Source organism: Pseudoliparis swirei, chromosome 18 (genome assembly GCF_029220125.1).
Source record: "Pseudoliparis swirei isolate HS2019 ecotype Mariana Trench chromosome 18, NWPU_hadal_v1, whole genome shotgun sequence".
Lineage (NCBI taxonomy): Eukaryota > Metazoa > Chordata > Actinopteri > Perciformes > Liparidae > Pseudoliparis > Pseudoliparis swirei.
The window spans coordinates 15,596,199-15,617,055 of NC_079405.1; the positions used below are offsets into that span (position 1 = coordinate 15,596,199).

Here is a 20,857-nt window from a genome sequence, read left to right on the forward strand (position 1 = left end):
TCCTTTTCTGATTCCGCTAGCTCTTTGCTAACTTCCGCTAGTACTTCCGCTAATACCTCCGCTACTACATCTACTTAGAAAGTGTATTCTGTACGTTTTCTCCGTCGAAATGTTGCAAGACCCGACTTGCTGCATTTATCGCGACTTTAGACATTGTGTGTTAGGGCTCCTCTTGTGAAAAATTATTACGAAATAAAAGAAAATGTATATGTTCTTTGCAAAGATGAGGATATGTTGAATGCTGGGATACCAAACATGTCCATGTTTATTGACGTGGTCTGCGTGAGCAAGCCGTTTAAAGGGAAGGGGAGGGTCTTAAGGACGCCGGCGTCCTCAGTGGAGTGGAAGAGGTTAACCCTCCTGTTACCTTTACATTTACTAACATATTTTACCCTCGGGGTCAATTTGACCCCAGCAATTAAAACCTCCAGAAAATTATTAGAATTAATATTGTTTCCCAAGTTTAAGTGTGAGGTACTTTATGTTTGTTTGTTGACTACCTAAATAGCCCATTGAATATATAAAAAAGTTGATATTTCTTATAAGTTTGACACAGTGAAAAACAGCCTGGGGTCAAATTGACCCCAAAGAACACCGACATTAAACATTGAATGGGGTCAAATTGACCCTAAGGTAACAGGAGGGTTAAGCATTCTGTTTAAGATGAAGATGTATTAATGTTCCATATGGAAGAAAACTGCTAAATAACTGCTGAGTTGCAGCACCATTGTATAGAAGAATGTATAAATGTATATATCCGTCTTTTGTCATAAATCTCTATGTTCTCACAAAATATATAGAGAATATCGGTAATATGTGATTAATCATGATTAATCCACAGAAACCTGTGATTAACCTGATTAAAAATTGTAATCGTTTCACAGCCCTAGTAATCAACCCTCCCACACCATTGGCCATGGTTTCAGAGTCTTTACACAGAGCAAAGAGAAAGACAAAATAATGATATATATTATATATATATAACACACACACATTGAAGTTTAAGTAGGATGACTAATGTAACAGGAAACATGCCCCGCTGAAACGCCACATTTTAAAAAGAAAACACGCTAATTATCACGATTTCACACACATTTCAACATAGATGTAAAAGGCATCTTAAATGGTTGGCAGAGGAATACATATACATCTTTTATAGAAAAAAAACCTATGTTGATGATTAATGAACCCATTTGGCATGACAGGTTTTTTTAAATTTGTATTACTGGCATTCCCAGGATTTGCCTCACTTTTGAACATGGGTCGAATCCCCTTTGTTTGCTTACAGAACATATACTGTAACAGTCCTCTTTTTTTTTTCTTCTTTTCATTCTGTCAACAGCTGCAGACATTGCCAAAGACTTGGAGGCCAATGAGAAGATAAGGAATCAACTGCAGGGCAAAGCCAAACCCGTGTGTATTAACAGCTTATTGGGATATATTGGAGGCTTGAATTGTATAGCCCTAAATGCACTGAAAGTGATCAATGTAACGCCCCATTTCCTGCATATCAATTGATGCTGCTGTTTCTGTTCCTGTTTCAGCAGTATTTGCAGCAGTATTTGCTGTTTAAGAGTGAGTTTATATAGTACAGATATCTGTCAAATCATTCATATAAGAGTGTAACTATAATATTAACTATAAAATGTGTCAAACGATCGACTCTAGATGGAAGACTTCTCACTTTGGAGTTTTTGGGAATATCAAAACTCTTATTCCACTTGCTGTGGTTTACAGAGTGAAGCTTCTTTTGCTTCATAATCTATGTCCTGCAGAGAGCACGTAAACCAACAATCGAGTCATAAATGGCATTCACGTTAAGTGGTGGGAGCTGATGTGACGGAACACAGCGTTGTTTGTCATTTGAACCAGCAAAAGTAACGGTAGTATTATTAATAATTAATTTTTAAAAATGTTAGCAAAATATTGTCTTTTGGTGGGACTATGTTGGTCGCAGGGTCTTCATTTGACCCTCCAAAATCTAAAGAAGGTTTGTAGTAGGTGCATCAAAACGTGCCTTATTACATTTTTGGTAAATGCAAGGCCATTTCTAACACTAGGTGAACATCAACATGTGCATGTCAGACACTTTCAGTGCTTTTGAGCCTCATGATGTATTTTCTTCTCAAATGTAACCTGAGGTGGTGTTGTTTTTTAATTGACATGTTTTATAACCACTAGTGGTAAAATAATGTTTGGTTGAGGGCTCCTCCCTGTATTGACAAGGTGGGAGGTGTGCACTGCATGTAGGAGAATGCATTCAATGTGTTTCTGGTTAAAAGTGTTATCATGAAGGTGTCACACCTTTGGTAACTTAAACATCGATGGTAATGCCAATGTATGTTTTTGTCAATTCAAAGGTCATGGTTTTCTCAAAGAATCAGTCCGAGGAGGAGATTGAGGAGATTCATTCAAATTACAGTAAGTGATTTCTTTTCACTGTGAATCTATTGATGGGTTTTGCGCACCAAGCTGGCAGCTAAACCGTTGTGTGAACAAAATTCAACAGATTAAATTGCTTTGCATGATTTTACATGTTCTTTTAAAAATCTAAATATGGATTGTGTAAAAATATGAGTGTACTGCCTGCATGTAAGGACATTGCTTGTTGGAATACTAAGATTGTAAATCACTATCTTTGAAGTAAACTAGCCACTCCTATTTAAGCACTTTCAAATAGTAAAAAAAAAAAAAGTCAAGTGCAATATAATATCAAATAATAAACTAAATAAGTCAGTGAAATTACAACGTTATGTATAATTTTCCTTCCAGTGTCTTGGAGTCATATGGCCAAACTGTCCATCTATGTGGTTCAGTTACCAAAATGGATGAATTCTGTATAAAATGACAGACAAAAAAAGGAAAATGTTATCTCAGAGACAGACACCGTATTTCCAAAATATTAATTAGGGTCCGAGCGACAGACGAAGTCTGACCGAGAGGAACCTATTGAAATTGTTAGGGTTCTTATTATTCCGCATCTTATTTTAGAACATTGGGGGCATATTGGGGGTACGTATCATATCCCAAAACTCACCAAATGTGGCAAGCTTGTCAGGATTGGTGAAAATAGACGGATGACACCGACCGCGAAATTCGGCTTGCTCTCTAGCGCCACCTAAAAATGTGACCGGCGACGCCCCTCACCCAGTATGTTCAAATGACTAGCTTTTATTTTTCCCAAGTCCACTTGGACCTGCTCTACAAAAAAGCCTCTCAGGACCCTAAGCTCCGCCTACTTAAATTTTCGGCCATATTTTTTTTGGTGAAAAACACATCAGAGGCGTTTGCTCCGACATGTGGGGTCCAATTCTAACCAAACCTATTGGAGATAATGATTATGGAAGCTACATCATCTAAGATCTATCATCCTTTTTCAAATATATCATTGTGGTAAGGATCTATGGCCCAACGAACATTTTAGGGGCGTGTCCTGTTTTGAAACGCTCATAACTTCAAAACTATTGGGGGAAAAAAATAACAGACTCTCATGATATGTGCAGAATGGAGCTTGAAACATTCACAGCAAATTTCGTGCAATTTGAACCGTAGGGGGCGCTACAATAATTCACCAAAGTTGGCCGTTTTGGGCGTTTTTTGGCGTTTTTCGCTTGATTTGGCCAGTTTCCACTTTTTCCCCTTCGATTATTTCTCCCACAAAACGCCAACAGAATCGGCTAAAAATCAGTTTTATAGAATCTCAAGACTTGAGTAATGAACACTGTGAAAAAAAACGGACTTTTCGTCGGTAGAAAATGTACGCTTTTTTACTGCCAATAATTTCGTACTTTCTGTGATTTCTTTATGTTAAAAACTATTGCTTAAACTCATCCAATACTTCCCCAAAAAATCATGTGTGATGCCAGTCAAGGCCTGAACACATTCACACGAAGAAACAAGCACATTTCTTGGAGGAACACCTATTGATCACCTATTGAGAAGTAAAATAACCAAATGTTTCTGCCCAAAATAATGTGAGCTCCTACGGCTGCCTGTAAACCATCTGGCTCATAGCTCACCATCATAAGTGTTGGTCTGGACACCTGGAGATGCGTGTTCGATTCCAAGACAAGGCAGCTTTTTTTCATCACTTTTTTTTTTTACATTGAATTTACATGACGTGATCTCTACTTCACGTAGGGACACACGACGCATGAATATGTTCACGTAGTTAAAGCGCCACCTAGTGGCTCAACTGGACTTTGTCGAATCCGCCCCAAACTTGTCGCGCTCGTTACAAGTCGCGGCCCGAGTCGAGTCCGACCGGCGCGCCCGGGTCCTCGGCGCCGGCTCCTCGGCGCCGGCTCCCCCGACCGGCGCGGGTGAGCGAGGACCCGTTCGACGCTGCTTGCAGCTTTAATTTGTTTTGAACTTGTATGAATGGAACAATTTTGGAACAATTTTGTGTTCACTGAAATGATTCATAATGTTGCTTTCTCCTTTTTAACTGACAACATATATTTCACAAACTAAGACTGGAAAATATTTCGATGTGGGTTGGTAAATGTGTTTTTGTGTTGAAAATGTGAAAACAGACAGAGTGCTCTGCCAAAAAACCATCAGGTATCTGGTTGTTGCAGGACTGTAATAAGTTACCTGCCTACTGCAATCACTGTGCATCACCTGAGTCTTCCACAAACTAAAAGCTTCACAACAATAGTTGGAGAATAAAAACAATCTATTGTACATTTTCTAGCTTCTCAAAATTACTAACCCTTGCTTTAGGAGGGCTGCTCGATGGAGGTCTCCTGATGGAGTGAGTGTGCAGCTGTGAATCCTAATGAGTTCCCCACTTTCAAAGATAAGGCTAGTCAAGAGAAGCCAATAGGCAAAGCAACACATCTATTTATCAATAAGGTCAGGGCAATATCTATTGCACTAACTATTGCTACCTCTTTGAAAATGCACGATATCTTATATTCCTTGGTCTTCTTGTAGTTATTTTCCTTTTCATTGTATATCTTATGCAGTACTCTGGGAATCGTCTTTGTTTGAAACGTGCAATCCAAATAAGCTTTGCCCTCACATTCGTGAGACAAGGACAGGAATACAAGGTAGCACCCTAGACTTGATCAGGGTTTCCCTCAGGGGATTTATTTACAAAGGTGTTGAGAATTGAAATATCCTTTTTTCTTCTTAGTTATCTGAAGGTTATTTGTATTACATATAAGTGTATTAATGTTGTTTTACCGAAGGAAAGCTCGTCTTTAATTCATGTTGGATTCCCCACATCTGCTTTGAAGTGCTGTCGGTATTCCTGTTTCAGAATTGTAATCTTGTAGGAATATCTCAAACTATCAAATGAGAAAACTCAAAGGCTTTAATGAAGAGTTCGATGCTTTGATGCGTCATTTATTAATTTAACGTTTGAGTTCCAAATCAACATTGGAACGCAGCTTCCTTTTGCATGTCTTTCTGTCCTGGTTAATCCCAGCCTTTCCCAACAGTCACAGATGAAGATCAGGCTTCACTAATATCAATTGTATTTCCAACTTGTGTGATCCAAACATTTCCAATAACTTAAGATTGTTATCAAGTCCCAAAATAAAAATGTGTTGGGGAAAAAAAGATAGTAACAATGTTCTACTTCAACCTATATTTGTTGGCACTTAAAGGGAGACACACCTATATTTAACACGGTGGTCTGGCAGCAATCTAAGAGCACCATCAGTTACATTTATATAACCACAATAACACAAATCCATATGTTGACATGCATAAGAACCCTTCATTTGATAAAGTCAACACAAGCACTTTATGTAAAACAGAAAAAGATGTTGGAACAACCCTAAAATGCAGGACACGAGGTGTATTTCGGAAGGTATTAGAGGTCTCAGAAAATGGCTTTTGGACCAATCAATGTATTTATTGTTCCTATCTCCTCTTCCAATTGAGATCTGAATCCATCCGCATTATATCATTTTTGTCAAATACAATTATTATTATTGTGTGGTCAAGCGGTGTAAAAGTAGAAACTGTGTGTTCAACTAAAATTGTTATGTATAGATAATCTCAAGTGATAATATCAAATTTATTTTTTCTGTCTAGAAGCCAGCCATTACCAGCTCGCCCCAAATACCTTTCATGCCCCATTACCGGCAACAGAAACCAGCAGATTTGCTGTCTCCATCGAGTAATTCAACAGCAATGGGTAGAATGGAAAAATAAAATTGATGAGTGTGACATTTTTACGGAAGACTTTTAAAAAAAAGTTTTATTATGATATGTAGGGTTACTTGGAAATCTAAGTGTCCATCTAAGATTGTGTTATTCCATTCGCAATGAGCTCATGCTGTAGATAATCACTGAATCACTCATAAAGACATACAAGGGCACAGAAGTCCACTGTCGACCAGGTCTGGGTTTTTATCTTCAAGGGCAGAGGTCAAGCAAAAACAGCAGCATTAAAGAATATTACCCAAAGTGGTGTTGCCATGGTTGATCAAGATTAAACGCTTGTTTGAAATAACTGCAATAGCTAACTTTAAAATTGGTTAAAAGCGGTTGTGACTCACAGGATGTAGGCTCTATAAATAGCTGCACTGCTGTGATAACCTCTTGATTGATCAGTCGAGGCTGTGGATGACTCACTCTGCCAGCATTGGGAATGGTGAACGAGCAGACCGGAAGGTGAAAGGAGCACACACCAAATCCACCAAGGGTTTGCAGCCTTCAATGTGACATATTAATATAATCACCAGCTGCTTATTTTGAAAATATTCTCATAATCCAGAATTGCAGCAAGGAAAATCCTGTTTTATAGTTTTTGATACTTTATCCACTATCTGACTAAATGCAATGTGCATCACGCATTTAATGCCTGATGCATTATTATTGCAGAGTATAATAAAGCTGTGTGTACTATTGTTGCTTCATCCGTGCATCACTGGGAAATCAAACCTGGTGCATGAAATGTTACCATAACTTGAAGCCCACAATATGCACAACTCTGTCTAATCCTTACAATCCCGTAAACAAAACAAATACTTATGTTCCGTGTATTAGGAGCCACACTCACAAGGTAAAGAATTGCAAATCAACTGGCTAATTTTAGTCTCAGAGTAAACACTCGTTTGCTCCTGAAGATATCAGTGACAAGTCTCAAGTAGTCGTTGTTCACACAATTATTAATTGCAGTATTTCTTTCTTCTCTTTTCTCTCAGTTCTCCTGTCTTTGTTTATATGAACAGCACAGATGTGCAGATGCTTATGTAGAAAATAATGAAATTATTTTTCCCTGCGTCAGTTCACAGTAGTTTACAATTTCTTTTTAATGACTGTTTGGCCTGCAACATGGTAGTTAAAGGATTTTGTTACCAGACATCTTGGACTGTGCATATGTGGTGTTATGCTTCAAATACAGGAGCATCTGAATAAAACCTTGTATTTCCCAAATATATTCAACCTTTCAAGATTGGAACTTATCTTTTCCAAGTCAAAGTATGAGTCTGATCAGCCTGATGTGTTACGATATTGGTGTCTCACAAAGAAAAAATAGTCTGCGTTCAATAAACATGTTAATACAAAGTAAATTCCCAAACAATTTTTTCTACAAAAGGCAATTTCTGACTTCTTTATATTGTGTCCTTTCATCCATGACTAGCTGGGCTGTTTCAATAACCTTGTACCCCAGACAAAAAACAACAAGATATATACTCTCTCATTAAAATCCTCTTACATGTAATCTGTACCTCAGATATTGCTGCATAATTAATAATCATGTCCATAATTTCAAACTATTCTACCATATATCCTATTTTGTTTGCAGGGAAGAAGCACAGCAGTGACTTTTCCCGGCTGATTGCCAACGTGCGGTGTACTCTTATCAAACAGGATGTCACTTTGGAAGGAGAAGATGCACAGAAGACACACTCTGCAGGTACTGCAGCACACATCACCTTTCTCAAGGATTACAATCAACAGTAGCCACAGGAGACGCTTAAGTATTTCCGATACACTTCAGCATAAGTCACCTAATCCCCATGGTAACAGCATCGCTTACTTTGTGGCAATTTTGTTCATTCTTAACAAAATGCTAAATTAGTCATGGGATGCAGCTTCATAGGGTTATTGTGACTCCCTGCTGGTTGTGTGTTTGTGGAGAGTTATTAAATGGCACTCACTCAATTTATTGATCCATTATTGCAAAATTCACAACAACACTGCACTCCATTTGTTTGGCACATGAGGCAAGGGTGCATAACGATGTGTCAGTTGATGTAATTTGATGTGTTTGGTGAACAAGTTGAGAACAATTGACCAAATGTTTCAGAGGAAGTCAGGAGAAGGATGTTTTGGGATTATTTCATGTGTTGGTCATTTATAACAGCACATTTGTTACACTCAACTTAAAAGGGGATGTGTCAACTTTCCACTGCTCTACTGGCCAAAAACAGTTATTGACGATTTTAAACAAGTGGGACTTAAACTAACTAAATTAATTAATTAATGTTGTATGCTATATATTATAATTGAAAAAATATAAATAAATTGCATGACACTGTACTGTGTGAGAGGCTACAGATATTTGATAGTTCCAACAACACCTACAATTGGCTTCTCATTGTACTTGCACCTTTTGACAGGTAATTTATCCACTGTTTTATTCTTTCTGGGAGTCTGACACAATGTTGAACTATATATTTGTGCCTCCTCCAGATCTAGTTGCAGGATCAAAAAGCTGCTCAGTGATGAAGGTAGAAGACATAACATCTGATGCTGAGCCATCTGCAAGAAGGATTGAATTTTCATCCAGCCCCACGTATAGTGATGTGTCCATCAGCAGGTGAGTCTGAGATAATGCACACATCCTAATTCACTTAAAGTAGGAGCTTCTTGTCAATGTTTGGTATTATTCATGCTATACGTATGCTTTACTTCCTTTCCACAGTGTGAATATATCCAAGTGTGATAAAAAAAAAAAGATTGGTTTGAAACGTTTAACAGCTGTTTAAAAAAAAGAGAGAGAAAAAGGCAATCTTACTCTTGGAATTTATTTAGTCCTGTTTTGCAGTTAAATCTTTTTCTTGGTCTTATTTTAGTAGCCAAATTTGATTTAAATAAATGTGTCTAACATCTCCTCCCGGACAGCCACAGCTTTTCCTCATGGGTCCTGTAGTTCAAAATTGCTGACTTCTTATAGGATAGGATTTATTTTCAAACCTCGGGTGGCATTCACAGGACAGCATTATGATGAGACAGAATATGTCATCGTTGATTTCCTTTAAACTCTATCAAGGTAATGTTAATTATTGGGTCAACCTCTGAATTAATTGCGTTCAAACAAATATGTTGGAAAAAGGGAGACGTCCTGCTTTATAACTACGAAAGCTCATCTGTATCAAAATTACTTCTTTTTTCTTTTCAGGTGCCATATTTTGCACTTTAACCCTTGTGTTGCCTTCGGGTCATTTTGACCCGAATCAATATTACACCCTCCCCCCGCCTTCGGAATAATTTGACCCCATTCAATGTTTAATGTCGGTGTTCTTTAGGTAGTCAACAAACAAACATAAAGTGCCTCACACTTAAACTTGGAAAACAATATTAATCCTAATAATTTTCTGGAGGTTTTAATTGCTGGCGTCAAATTGAACCCAAAGGGTAAAATATGTTAGTAAATATAAAGGTAACAGGAGGGTGAAACATTGAATCGGGTCAAAATGACCCATAGGCGGGGGGAGGGTGTAATATTGATTCGGGTCAAAATGACCCGAAGGCAACACAAGGGTTAAAAAAACTCACTTCCTTACATCGAATTCACAATTCAATTCTGGTCCCTACAATCTGTACATCTCTCAAGTAGCTGTTAACAAGCAGATAAGGAGGACTAGCGGATCTAGAAAATTAATACAGTGGCACTAAAATCACGAGCCAATTTTCTTATGGATTAAACGGGCAGGTTAGTCATAGGTGACTGGTTTCACTTTTAACAATACCTAAAGTTGGACAATATACCTCTTTATAAAGTATTACCATTTATTTTAGTTTGTCACTGTAATATTTGGTGATGTTCGAGGCAGCAGTGGCCGAGAGAAGTCTCTCCGGTCCTATGTCTCGGTAACACTTTATAATAACTGCTCACTATGAAGCATTATGTAATACTTAATTTACAAATGGTGAATCCATCATTTATAAGGTGTAAAACAATGCTTTATAAATGATGAATTAAGTGTTTACTCATACTTAACTAATGCTTCATAGCGGACAGTTATTACAAAGTGTTACCCAACCTTGTCATGTTGAAGTTGAATGATCAACAGAAGTCCTTTTGTTACCTGCAGTGTGGAAGCCTTTTTATTTGGAGGGCTGACGATTGACAGAATTGAGACCAGCTTCACAGTTACTAGGCCAAATCATTTCAGTACAGCATCATGTTGTGTGTATGATTGTACTTGAGGCAGAGGGAAAGCTTTTGGCAATCTATCCACCAAAGCTACAGTTGAGTCTGTATAAGTGTAGCATGAGAGATGTCTTGATACAAGGATGAAAAGGCATTGCTAATTTGAAATTTTTGTATAGGAATGTTTTTTCTACAAACAATGACACAAGTTTGATTTGGTTTCAGCCGCCTGTCAGTGTCTACATATAGCTTTTTTCAGTATCAAAAATGTCAAAATAGAAATTAATGAAATTATTGGTTGCATGTAAAGCAGGAGTTTTAACATCCAATGACTGTATTGGTGTTGACAAATAAATGTACAAGCAATTACAAGATTTCCCTAAAGCTGTAGTCTAGATATACGATCCAGTTATTTTTGTGACCAGGATAAGAAGAAGGTGAAATGTGGTTGTCTTAACAACAAGGCGAATACCAAAAAGTGCTCTTAAATGTTTCCCCTCTTTGAAGTAACATCTCTGACCATTTTTCCAGTGGTTTGTTTAGCTTGTCAATGGAAAGCTGACAGTTGGGTCAACACAAAGTGAAATGCAGTGAAAACTCCTGCTCAAAACACATGAGTCCAAAGAAAATAGGTGCCATTTATAGTTTTCAAAGCACCACAGTATAATTAGAAAGATCTCACTTTGGGGTCTTTTACTTGGAAGCAAACTAATGCATTATGATGGGTATTGAAACAGTAAATACCTTATATCAGTAAAACTTTGGTAATGCCATTTCCTTCTTTTCCATTGCAGTTCTATTTCAGACATCTTTGGTCCAGAGCCTGCCACACACCCCAAGTAAGTTTTTCTGCTGTCAAGAAACGGCTTGAGATTTTAGTTTTTACTGTGCAACCCATTTGTGATCCCCAATCTTTTTGCACAGATTGAATGTCAACTGTTGTCAGGATTGTCTGACACACAGAACTTTCACATCTTGAGTTACATTCAGAAGTGTGCCTGCAAATACTTCTTTTAAAGGGAAAATTAAGACATTTTATGTTCAGCTCCATTCGTGAATATTCAAAGATATTTAGTATACGGTCTTAAATGAGTAAAGAAACAGAACATATTCATATTTAGGAAGCTGGAATCTAAGAACATTCCTAAAAATATATTTTTAAACCAATAACCATTTATCAAAATATTTGACGATTCATTTAAAAGTTGTCAACTAATCAATAATCTATAAATCATTGCTTCTCGAGTGATAAGCGTAGTATTTGAAGCCAGTTTGTCAAAGGTCGGTTTGAGCGTGTCTGACATTGTACTGTATTTCTAGGTGCCCAGAGATTACATTACATGTCATTTAGCAGACGCTTTTATCCAAAGCGACTTACAATAAGTGCATCAACCTAGAGTACAAACTAAGAACAACAAGAATACAGAAAGTAACATTTCCTCAACATAGTCGAACTACAAAAGTACCATAATAAGAGCTATTTAAGAGCCACTGAAGTGCTAATCTGTGTTTTAATCCAGATATAGTCGGAAAAGATGTGTTTTTAGTTTCCGACGGAAGATGTAGAGACTTTCTTCTGTCCTGATGTCAGTGGGGAGCTCGTTCCACCACTGAGGAGCCAGGACAGAAAACCATCTGGATTTCGAGTGATTAGCTCGAGGTGGAGGAGTCACAAGTCGGCTGGCTGTTGCCGAGCGGAGCGAACGTGCCGGGGTGTACGGTGTGACCATATCCCGGATGTAGACGGGGCCCGATCCGTTCGGAGCACGGTACGCCAGCACCAATGTTTTGAAGTGGATGCGGGCAGCCACCGGTAACCAGTGAAGAGAGCGGAGGAGCGGAGTGGTGTGGGCGAATTTCGGGAGGCTGAAGACCAGTCGAGCTGCTGCATTCTGGATGAGCTGCAGAGGTCGGATGGCCTTAGCAGGTAGACCAGCCAGGAGGGAGTTGCAGTAGTCGAGGCGTGAAATGACCAGAGCCTGGACCAGAACCTGTGCCGCCTTCTGAGTAAGAAGAGGCCGTATTCTCCTGATGTTGTGCAGCATGTACCTACAGGAACGCGTCGTCGCAGTGATGTTGGCCGTCAGGGAGAGTCGACTGTCTAGTGTCACCCCGAGGTTCCTGGCAGTCGGGGTAGGGGCCAACACAGAGCTGTTGAAGGTGGTAGTCAGGTCATGGGTGGGGGAGCCTTTCCCTGGAAGGAATAGCAGCTCGGTCTTGTCAGGGTTGATTTTCAGGTGGTGTGCAGACTAGGGCTGCAACTAACGATTATTTTGATAATCGATTAATCGGTTGATTATTTTATCGATTAATCGGATAAAAAAAAAAAAAAACTTACATTTTCAACCCTTGATTCAAAACAGGGTCCGTTCGGTCATGGAAAACCTGGAAAAGTCATGGAATTTTTAAATGGCTATTAGCAGGCCTAGAAAAGTAATTGAAAAAAATATAATCCCAAAATATTTGGAAAAGGAATGCAAATTTGTTTTATTCAAATTTTAATTTACACGGTATATATACGGTATGCTTTGGAATTCTCATTGTTAGTTTAAATACTACATCTTCTCACTTTGTCACGTATAGACAGAGTTTTCACAAAATGTTTAATCATGGAAATTTGGTTTAAAGTCATGGAAAGGTCCTGGAGACCCACTGGTCAGCATGTGGATGAACCTGTCCACTGGTCACCATGGTGATGAACCGTCACAAACAGACTGACAGCTTTCCTCTCCTGAGCAGTGGTCCCCATGTGGACCGGCCCCCTGAACAATATCAGAGACGCGTTCCGATTTTTTTTTTTTTCACCTGGCCCGCTGCCGTTGAGATTGCAGTGAGACGCGGAAAAAATGTGAAGTGGTGCTCTTCACAATAAAACATCTTTGATGGGACGTGTCGCGTCTCGGCCAATCAGCGTTCAGATGTCGACAGCGTTTGGGTTAGCTTGAATGTTAGTCCGCTACATCTGCTGCTGTCACGCTGCACGGTGTAGCGATACTAACAAAGTACCGTACGTTAAAAACGATGTGATTTAGCATATTTTTAGTATCGATATATCATTAAAAGAGCGACCAGAGCTCACGCGCTGCTCCGCTCCGTTAAATGTCTGCACGCGCAGCGCTCACAGCGAGCGGCGGCGTGGCTTATATCCGTTGCCTTTCTCCGTGGAAAAATATTTTCCGCTGTCCGCCACGGAATAAATATCCACGTTTTCTACGTTATACTCTTGTGGAAATGCCACACACGTCGTGACATGTAGCGCCCTGGTGTCTGGGTTCATGACATCACCCGTAGGCGCACAGCTCCGTGAATGTCTCCGACGACGTGAATGACTTCCGCATCCAGCGCCACGTGAGCAGCAGCAGCCAATTAGATTCATCAACAGCGGAGCAGCTTAGCGCTGATTGGCTCTCACAACGCAGCGTTCTGTCCTCTCCCTCCGCTCTTGTTTCTCCAGCGCCGCTCTGCGCTCAACTCAACTTTGTTTATACTCCGTGACTTATTGAGCGCCGTAATAATCGCGCGACACAACGAATCGATAATGAAATTCGTTGCCAACTATTTTAATAATCGATTTTTATCGATTTTATCGATTCGTTGTTGCAGCCCTAGTGCAGACATCCACTGAGAGATGTCGGTCAGACGGGCAGAGATTCGTGCCGCCACCTGTGTTTCGGACGGTGGAAACGTGAAGATCAGTTGGGTGTCATCGGCATAGCTATGGTAGGAGAAGCCATGCGCACGAATGACAGAGCCGAGAGAATTAGTGTACAGAGAGAAGAGGAGGGGACCCAGGACGGAGCCTTGAGGAGATCAGAGGTAATCAGGCACCTTTTGTCGTAAAGCGTCACAGACAAATAACATGCAAAGCAATGCTGTTAAGAATAACGACATTCCACCTTCTTTATCAAAGATTCAATGGTGAGTGAGGAATTTATCCCCGGGGACAACGTGGTGTGCACTGTGATTCAGTCAAGAGGCTTTCAAGTGGAGAAAAACAATATATATCCCAACATTTTTTGGGGAGCACCGAAGACCCATTTTGACCCAGGAAAGACCCTGCTGTTCTATTGACAGGATGCTGATAGTGGTCCGCAAGCCACGATGCAACAAGAAGCTGCAGTACTGCCTGCTTTCATGAGCTTCTCACTCAGCCTGAGGTTAGACGGGTGTCCTACTCTGCTCTGTAAAGGTTTTTGGGAATTTCAATTGTTATAAGAGGCAGCATAGAAACACTTTAGCAGGGTTTTTCCTGCATAGAGAAAATGTGGGTGCGCGCCTAAGCCGTTTTCCCGAACGCCAATGACAAATCCCGAGCGCCTAAGTCAAAAAAAAGTCTGCGATGGAAAAAAAACAACTGTGTTCATCACGTGCATGTCAGCGAATATGTTCTCAATAGGGATGCACCGATCTGATCGGCGCCGATCCATATCGGCCGATATTCACATTATCGGTTTTGATCGGCGTTCTCAAAACGGCCGATCAAACTTGGCCGATCAGATGACGTAACATCTGCGAGAAAAACTATCAGAGACGTTTCAATCGCCGCGCATAGCGGAGACGATCGCCCGGCGGGCCGGCAGAGTGCAGAGGACCACGAGGGGATCCTCACGCACCGAGCGGCGTCCCCGTCCCCCGAGTTGAATCTCTGCGGTCAACTCAGCCGACTCTCACATGTCTGAGCCCCTATAGACTGATGCTGACGGTAAATGCATTCGATCGGGAGCGCGCGAGGGTTTTGATAAAGTTAGCGGAAGGATTTACGTGACACAACACCCGGTTTTGCAAAGTTAGTGAAAAGAACCACGTGGAACAACATCCGTTTTTCAAAATAAGATGTCGACAAATCATACACTAACATATAAAAGTAAACAATGAACTGATTTTGTATCTTTATAGATCGTTTCTGAGATTTAGCTTAAAGCCCCACTATGTAGTTTTTCCCTTTTAGCGCCCCCTTCAGGTTTTTAGGTATTTAACGTTTACTTCAGTGTCGTAAATACCCAGTTACGATAGATGCAGCCTCGCATACACTTGTATTGAGTTGGGATCATGTGTTGTCCTGTATTATAATTATTATTATTATTGTTATTATTTGTACGTGTCACAGGTTATAAAAGGTGACTAGGGGGAGGTGACACAAGGTTTTTTTTGTTTGGAGAGCGCTGACAGGCGGCGGACTCAGAACGGCAGCAATCCGGCGACTGTTTCTATTTTGGATTCATACCAACGGGCGGGATCACTAATAGAAGACTGCACAGGAACACTGTGAACTGGCCCAGCACCTACCGGACTAGGGTGAAGTAGCGCGGGGATTGAACGCGGCGCCTCGCCACGTTTCCGCCTGGTCGGTCAGCTGTTTGCCGGCTTTTGGGGGGGGGGGGGGGGGGTGTGCACGTGCAGTCATTTACTTTTGTTTTGGGGGACTGCAAAGACTGAGGAATGTCGGGATCCGGGGATTATACTTCGTTTTGAGTGGGTTTGATTTTTTAGTGGATGTGTTCATTTTGGGGGCTTGCCGATGCATTGAATTTGATTTAATATAATAACATTTGGGTTTCCGCATATCGACTGTGTTTTTCTTTTACGACCATTTGAGCAGAGAGAGTTAACACCAGAATTCGCAGATCCGCCCATTCCCTTTTTTTTTTTTAGCTTATTGTACCTTTTCCCCTTGATTGAGTTGCTAAGGGCAAATGAAACAACATAAACAAAAGAATGACATTTAGTTTAGATGAAATACCGATCGCGTTTTCAGCCTATATATGTTGTTTTCTAAATGTTTGAATGTGGAGTACGTGTGATCGAATACAATATTGTTGACCACACCAAAAAGCTACATAAAAAAGCTACCCTTATACTGTAGCTGCGAGCGTGGAGTGGCACTTTATGACATTGCGTAATCACTGCCAGAAAGCAGGTCGAAGTACATCCGCCCCGGAGCGGGCGGCTCCTACATAGCGGAGTTATTTCCCCACAGACCCCCGATGGCAATAGCGGAGATGCAAATCGTCATATTAAAAGTCATTGTAGCGGCACAATTTTTTTCAAGCTGTTATTTTAAGGTACAATTGTTACATAGTGTTGCTTTAAATTATGCTAACATTAAAACATTTTTACTGTACCAAGGAAGAGTTTATAAAAATAAGTCAGACTTTTGTATGTTAAAAAAAGTCCTGTAAATGGATTTCCCCAAGAGTTCCAGGAAATGAATGATGCAGATGTGTTTCATACATATCTGAAATCCCCTATAATAGCAATCAAACAATTTTAATGTATCAATTAGGATATTTTTCAAAGTAAAAGTCCTAAATGTTTAAAGAAATCGGTAATTTCTTTAATGTTTGAGGTGCTTCATATATGTATTTCCTCATAGTCCGAGGCAATAATGCTACACAATAAATATAATGCTTCAATCGACACCGTGATCGGTATTATCGGATCGGCAGATACTGATTTCAGTGATCGGCGATCGGCACCAAAAAACCTGATCGGTACATCTCTAGTTCTCAACACCTCCTAAAAAAAGATCTTGGAGTTGACAAAAGAGCTTTCACTCACAGATCTCATTGAAGCCCTTCTGAAAAATGGGCGCTTATTTCTTGTCCTGAATAACAAGGAGAGTCGCTGGCGACAACAACGGACTGGCTGGCCCCTCCTTTATATCATCTACACCAGCGGTTCCCAAACTTTTTAGGCCACGCTGTGTGGTGTGGGTTAGGGTGAGTTATGTGGAGAGACCAGAAACAAAACATTGTTCCTGTGTCTGCTTATTAACCAGATGTGACCCTGGAACCTTTTGCTCTGAGGGTGACCGGTACAGAATAAACACAGCAATAATATGATTGTAATTATTAATCTTCTTCTTAATAATTACAACCCAGAGGAGTAAACAATAATTCATAGGGCTTACATTCTTTAATACAAATTGAAAACACATGCTCTAAAACCTAACACTGATCTACACCAACGACCAGCCAATGGACCAGAACACTGACGTGCAGCCACCTACATGCAAACCCTGCAAAGACCCAAGTCTGCTCCTTCCATCTCAGGAACCGTGAAGTCAACCGACCACTTAACACCAAATGGTCTGGAACACCACTTGAAAAGAAACTAAAATACATCTCTAGAGGGAAACGCTTGAGAATGACTCTCCTCCAACCTCCTCAAACATTGTCTGCCCTCTACACTCAACTCTTGCAACTCAAAAGACCTTGCAGTGTTCAAGAAAAATGCTGAAATACTTCAGTGAAATGAAGGATAGAACACTCGGGGGGGGAAATCTATTTCAAGAACATTTCACATGTAAAAAGTTTTGCTGTCACACTACTCTCAAAACAACAGAAGCACATACCTCGGGGTGTAATCTCAACTTTTGTTTCTTGCGGTTAACCAAGACTCTGCTCTTCCTCTCTTTCTAAATGACCTTAAAAAATAAAACCACTAGTATTCATTTCTAATGTTATCCCTGTAACCAGTACCTGTTCTGTATATAGTCCGAGTACTGTTGGGCCTTGGACTGCCTCCTCAACTCAATGGGCAGATGCCAAATCTGCACTTGTAATAAGTGTGAGACTAAATGGTCTTCATCTTTAAGGCTTTAACTCCATCCACTAGCCTCTATCAGACTCTGGCAATGATGATTGTTTTAGTCCTGCTCCATATTCTGCACAGAGGCCGATTGCCTGCATATATCCACTATACTCTGTCGTCTCCCTATCCTCTCCACATGTGGACTTCTGACCCAAATTCCATCACTGGAATTTTGTTTTTCCAGTCACGATAAGAAGGATCTTGTCACTGGCTGGAGGGTAATATATATCTGTCGTATAATCTGATAAAGAGGGCCCTCTGTGTGAAGCTTCAAGTGGTTCCACATGGAAGATATTGTGTCTTGGTGCTATCGACACACTTCTCATGGAGAGATCTCGGTGTCCACCAATACAACATGACGAGCTGTGGAGCCCAACAGAACTCTCACAAAAGCAAGACATATTGTAGTAAACTGCATTCAGTGTGCCATTTAAGATGTATTACAGTTACCCGTGATACCATTTTTAGGAATTCAACTTTATTTTGTCAATATCTCTGGTAATTTTATTCTGTAATACTGTAGTTAAGGAGAGGGGTAGAGTGTGTGTTGTGATCTCAGTATTTGTGTCAAACGTTACAATATTCACTTGCATGTTTTTAAATAGCATGATGTAAATTGTAGTGAACCGAAAACCCTTCTGTACACTTTAAAAACATGTATGTACTTTAGTCTCAACAAGACATGGTTCAACTTATAGTTTGAGATGAATATCATGCGCCTGCAGTAGTGCATTTACTAAAGCTGTGCATGAATTGCCACCACTTTCTTGTATTGTCGCAGTACGTGTCATCAGTTATCGCACTTTACACTGGTCAAATGTAAGCAAAGCAAGTATTGGTAGTCGTAAATATTTTGGGGCAACTGTGTCTGCTCAGCTGCAATTGAACTAATGGGACCTAAGAATCTACTTTACACTCCGACGAGGGAGAATAACTCCCAAAATGGAAAATGTGACGGGGCTGGGTGGACAGGCCCAAAGAGCTTTGTTGATTTGTCCTTTTTAATTGGACACACCGTGTTTTGTCTCAGTGATTTGTACTGATGTGATCACCACTTAGTCGACTGCAATGCATTTGCTGGGTGTTGGTCAAGATAGTCAAAATAAATGATTTCACTTCAGCAGCATGATGATCAAGTTTGAATGCACTTCGCTATGCACCTGCCTCCATTCCTGTCAGATGTTTGCAATCTACATAATATAAAGTCTCTCAAGGTTAAGGGCTTGTAGTGTTGACTGACTGTACGGACTGCTCGTTACATGCAGGTGACTGCTGGAAAACAGGCATTCATTTTATGTTCTCATTTACCACATACATTATGTGGAAAAGCCTTACTAGACCTAATCCAACATCATGGTAATAGTTGAGGTAACCATGTAGGCAGATGCCTGACCAGAAATGATCTTAATCTGTGATTAAATTCTTATTTTTTTTTATTATTCATCTTTTCCCTTCCGCCTCAAATGTTTTCTCAAGTGATACAGCAAGGATGGCAGGAGGGAAGAAGGCAAATGTAAAAAGACTATCCTAGATGATTGAAATAGTCCGTGATCTTGTTGATGCATATTTCAGAAATAACTTTGCAGCCGGTTGGTAATTTACTGCTGGAATCCTTTTGTTGGTTTGTTTGATTGTGTGTAGATACCAAGCATCTGGTTATGTGGCAAATGTATAGCATCAGTTCTCTAAAGATGTTCATCACCTTGACCTTATTTGTGCACATTTCTATTATCTCCATTCACAAAAGACTAAAAGGTTATCTCTTTCATAGAGAGCCAGAGAAGACCTCAGTCCAAAAGCGAACATCCAGCACGAGAGGAGACAAAGCGGCTTCATCACTCGTCGGTGGAAAACGACGGCGCAAGACGTAAGGGTTGCTGAAGGAAAGGGAGGAAGAGAGAAAAGATCTCACCTACCAGATCTATACCAATAAACTGATTAAATTCAAGCGTAACAATTCAGGATGTGTCATGGTATGAATACATGTAGTATTTTAATATACTTTGTCATCTTGTAATCATGATGAGCTGTGGCCCACAACATTTCATCAGGTTACTCGAGGAGTATGAAGGCTATAAAATCAATACTTGAATCTATTCAAACAATATTATGTGTCGTAAAGATTTAGTGTCCACGGATAGAAATTAAATGCATTTTAAGTTTTTGTTTGTAGACGTAAGCCGATGTTAACACAATTTCTACTTTCAACCATGTCAATATATAGTATTCTATTGTAACTTTTTTTTAAATGTTTTTCTTTTCTTAATATTTCTTCTCCATATGTTATACAGTCCAATGTAATCTTCTGTTTAAACTAAAATGAACCTGTAACGGCATTTGGTAGTTTTACATTTGAACAAATTTTTTGTGACATAATTAACATATTTTCCAACATGCCGTCACAAATCGATGTTAGCACTTTGTACACTGTGTGAAAAGTTAAACCTTTGATCTTTGTAATTGTGGTGGAACATCTATTAAATTAGCAGTATAAATGATCCACAACAATCTTCTTTTCTTTCTACCAAAAGCTGGATCTCTGTCCGATTGCTAACCCAGCACTTCCATCTTCAAAAGTTCCCTCAGATATTTTGTCCGATTAGGAACTCGGTCACATGGGTTTTTCTCTGTCATTTGCAATTCATGTATTAAATATGTAGCTTTTTGATTTGTTGGGTTTGAAAGAAAAGTAACCAGGGTCAGTTTAATTCAGGAAACCCAATTCTTGTGGAAACCCCAGATCAAAGCAGCCGAAGTGTAAACACTTAAGGAGGCGAGGCGGTGTGTGTGTGTGTGTATGTGTGTGTGTGTTTGTGTACGTGTATGGGAGAGTGAGCAGGAACACATTTGGGAGCCAACCTTGATTAAAAACAGAGCTCGCCTCGGGCTTCCAGTCCGAAAAGTGGTGCTTCTGACTCGGTT

The 20,857-nt window shown here is 39.9% G+C and overlaps 1 protein-coding gene across 2 annotated transcripts in view; it reads left to right on the forward strand.

Annotated features, from left to right (window-relative positions):
* Positions 1-20,600, forward strand: part of rad18 (RAD18 E3 ubiquitin protein ligase) — a 29,460-nt gene extending 8,860 nt beyond the window's left edge. For both annotated transcript variants that reach the window (XM_056437877.1, XM_056437875.1), the window contains exons 8-13: positions 1,343-1,413; positions 2,361-2,421; positions 7,769-7,879; positions 8,659-8,785; positions 11,137-11,181; positions 19,707-20,600. In XM_056437877.1, coding sequence (XP_056293852.1) covers positions 1,343-1,413; positions 2,361-2,421; positions 7,769-7,879; positions 8,659-8,785; positions 11,137-11,181; positions 19,707-19,806 — 515 coding nt within the window. In that variant the 3' untranslated portion in view covers positions 19,807-20,600. The remainder of the gene's footprint in view (positions 1-1,342; positions 1,414-2,360; positions 2,422-7,768; positions 7,880-8,658; positions 8,786-11,136; positions 11,182-19,706) is intronic.
* The last annotated feature ends 257 nt before the right edge of the window (positions 20,601-20,857 follow it).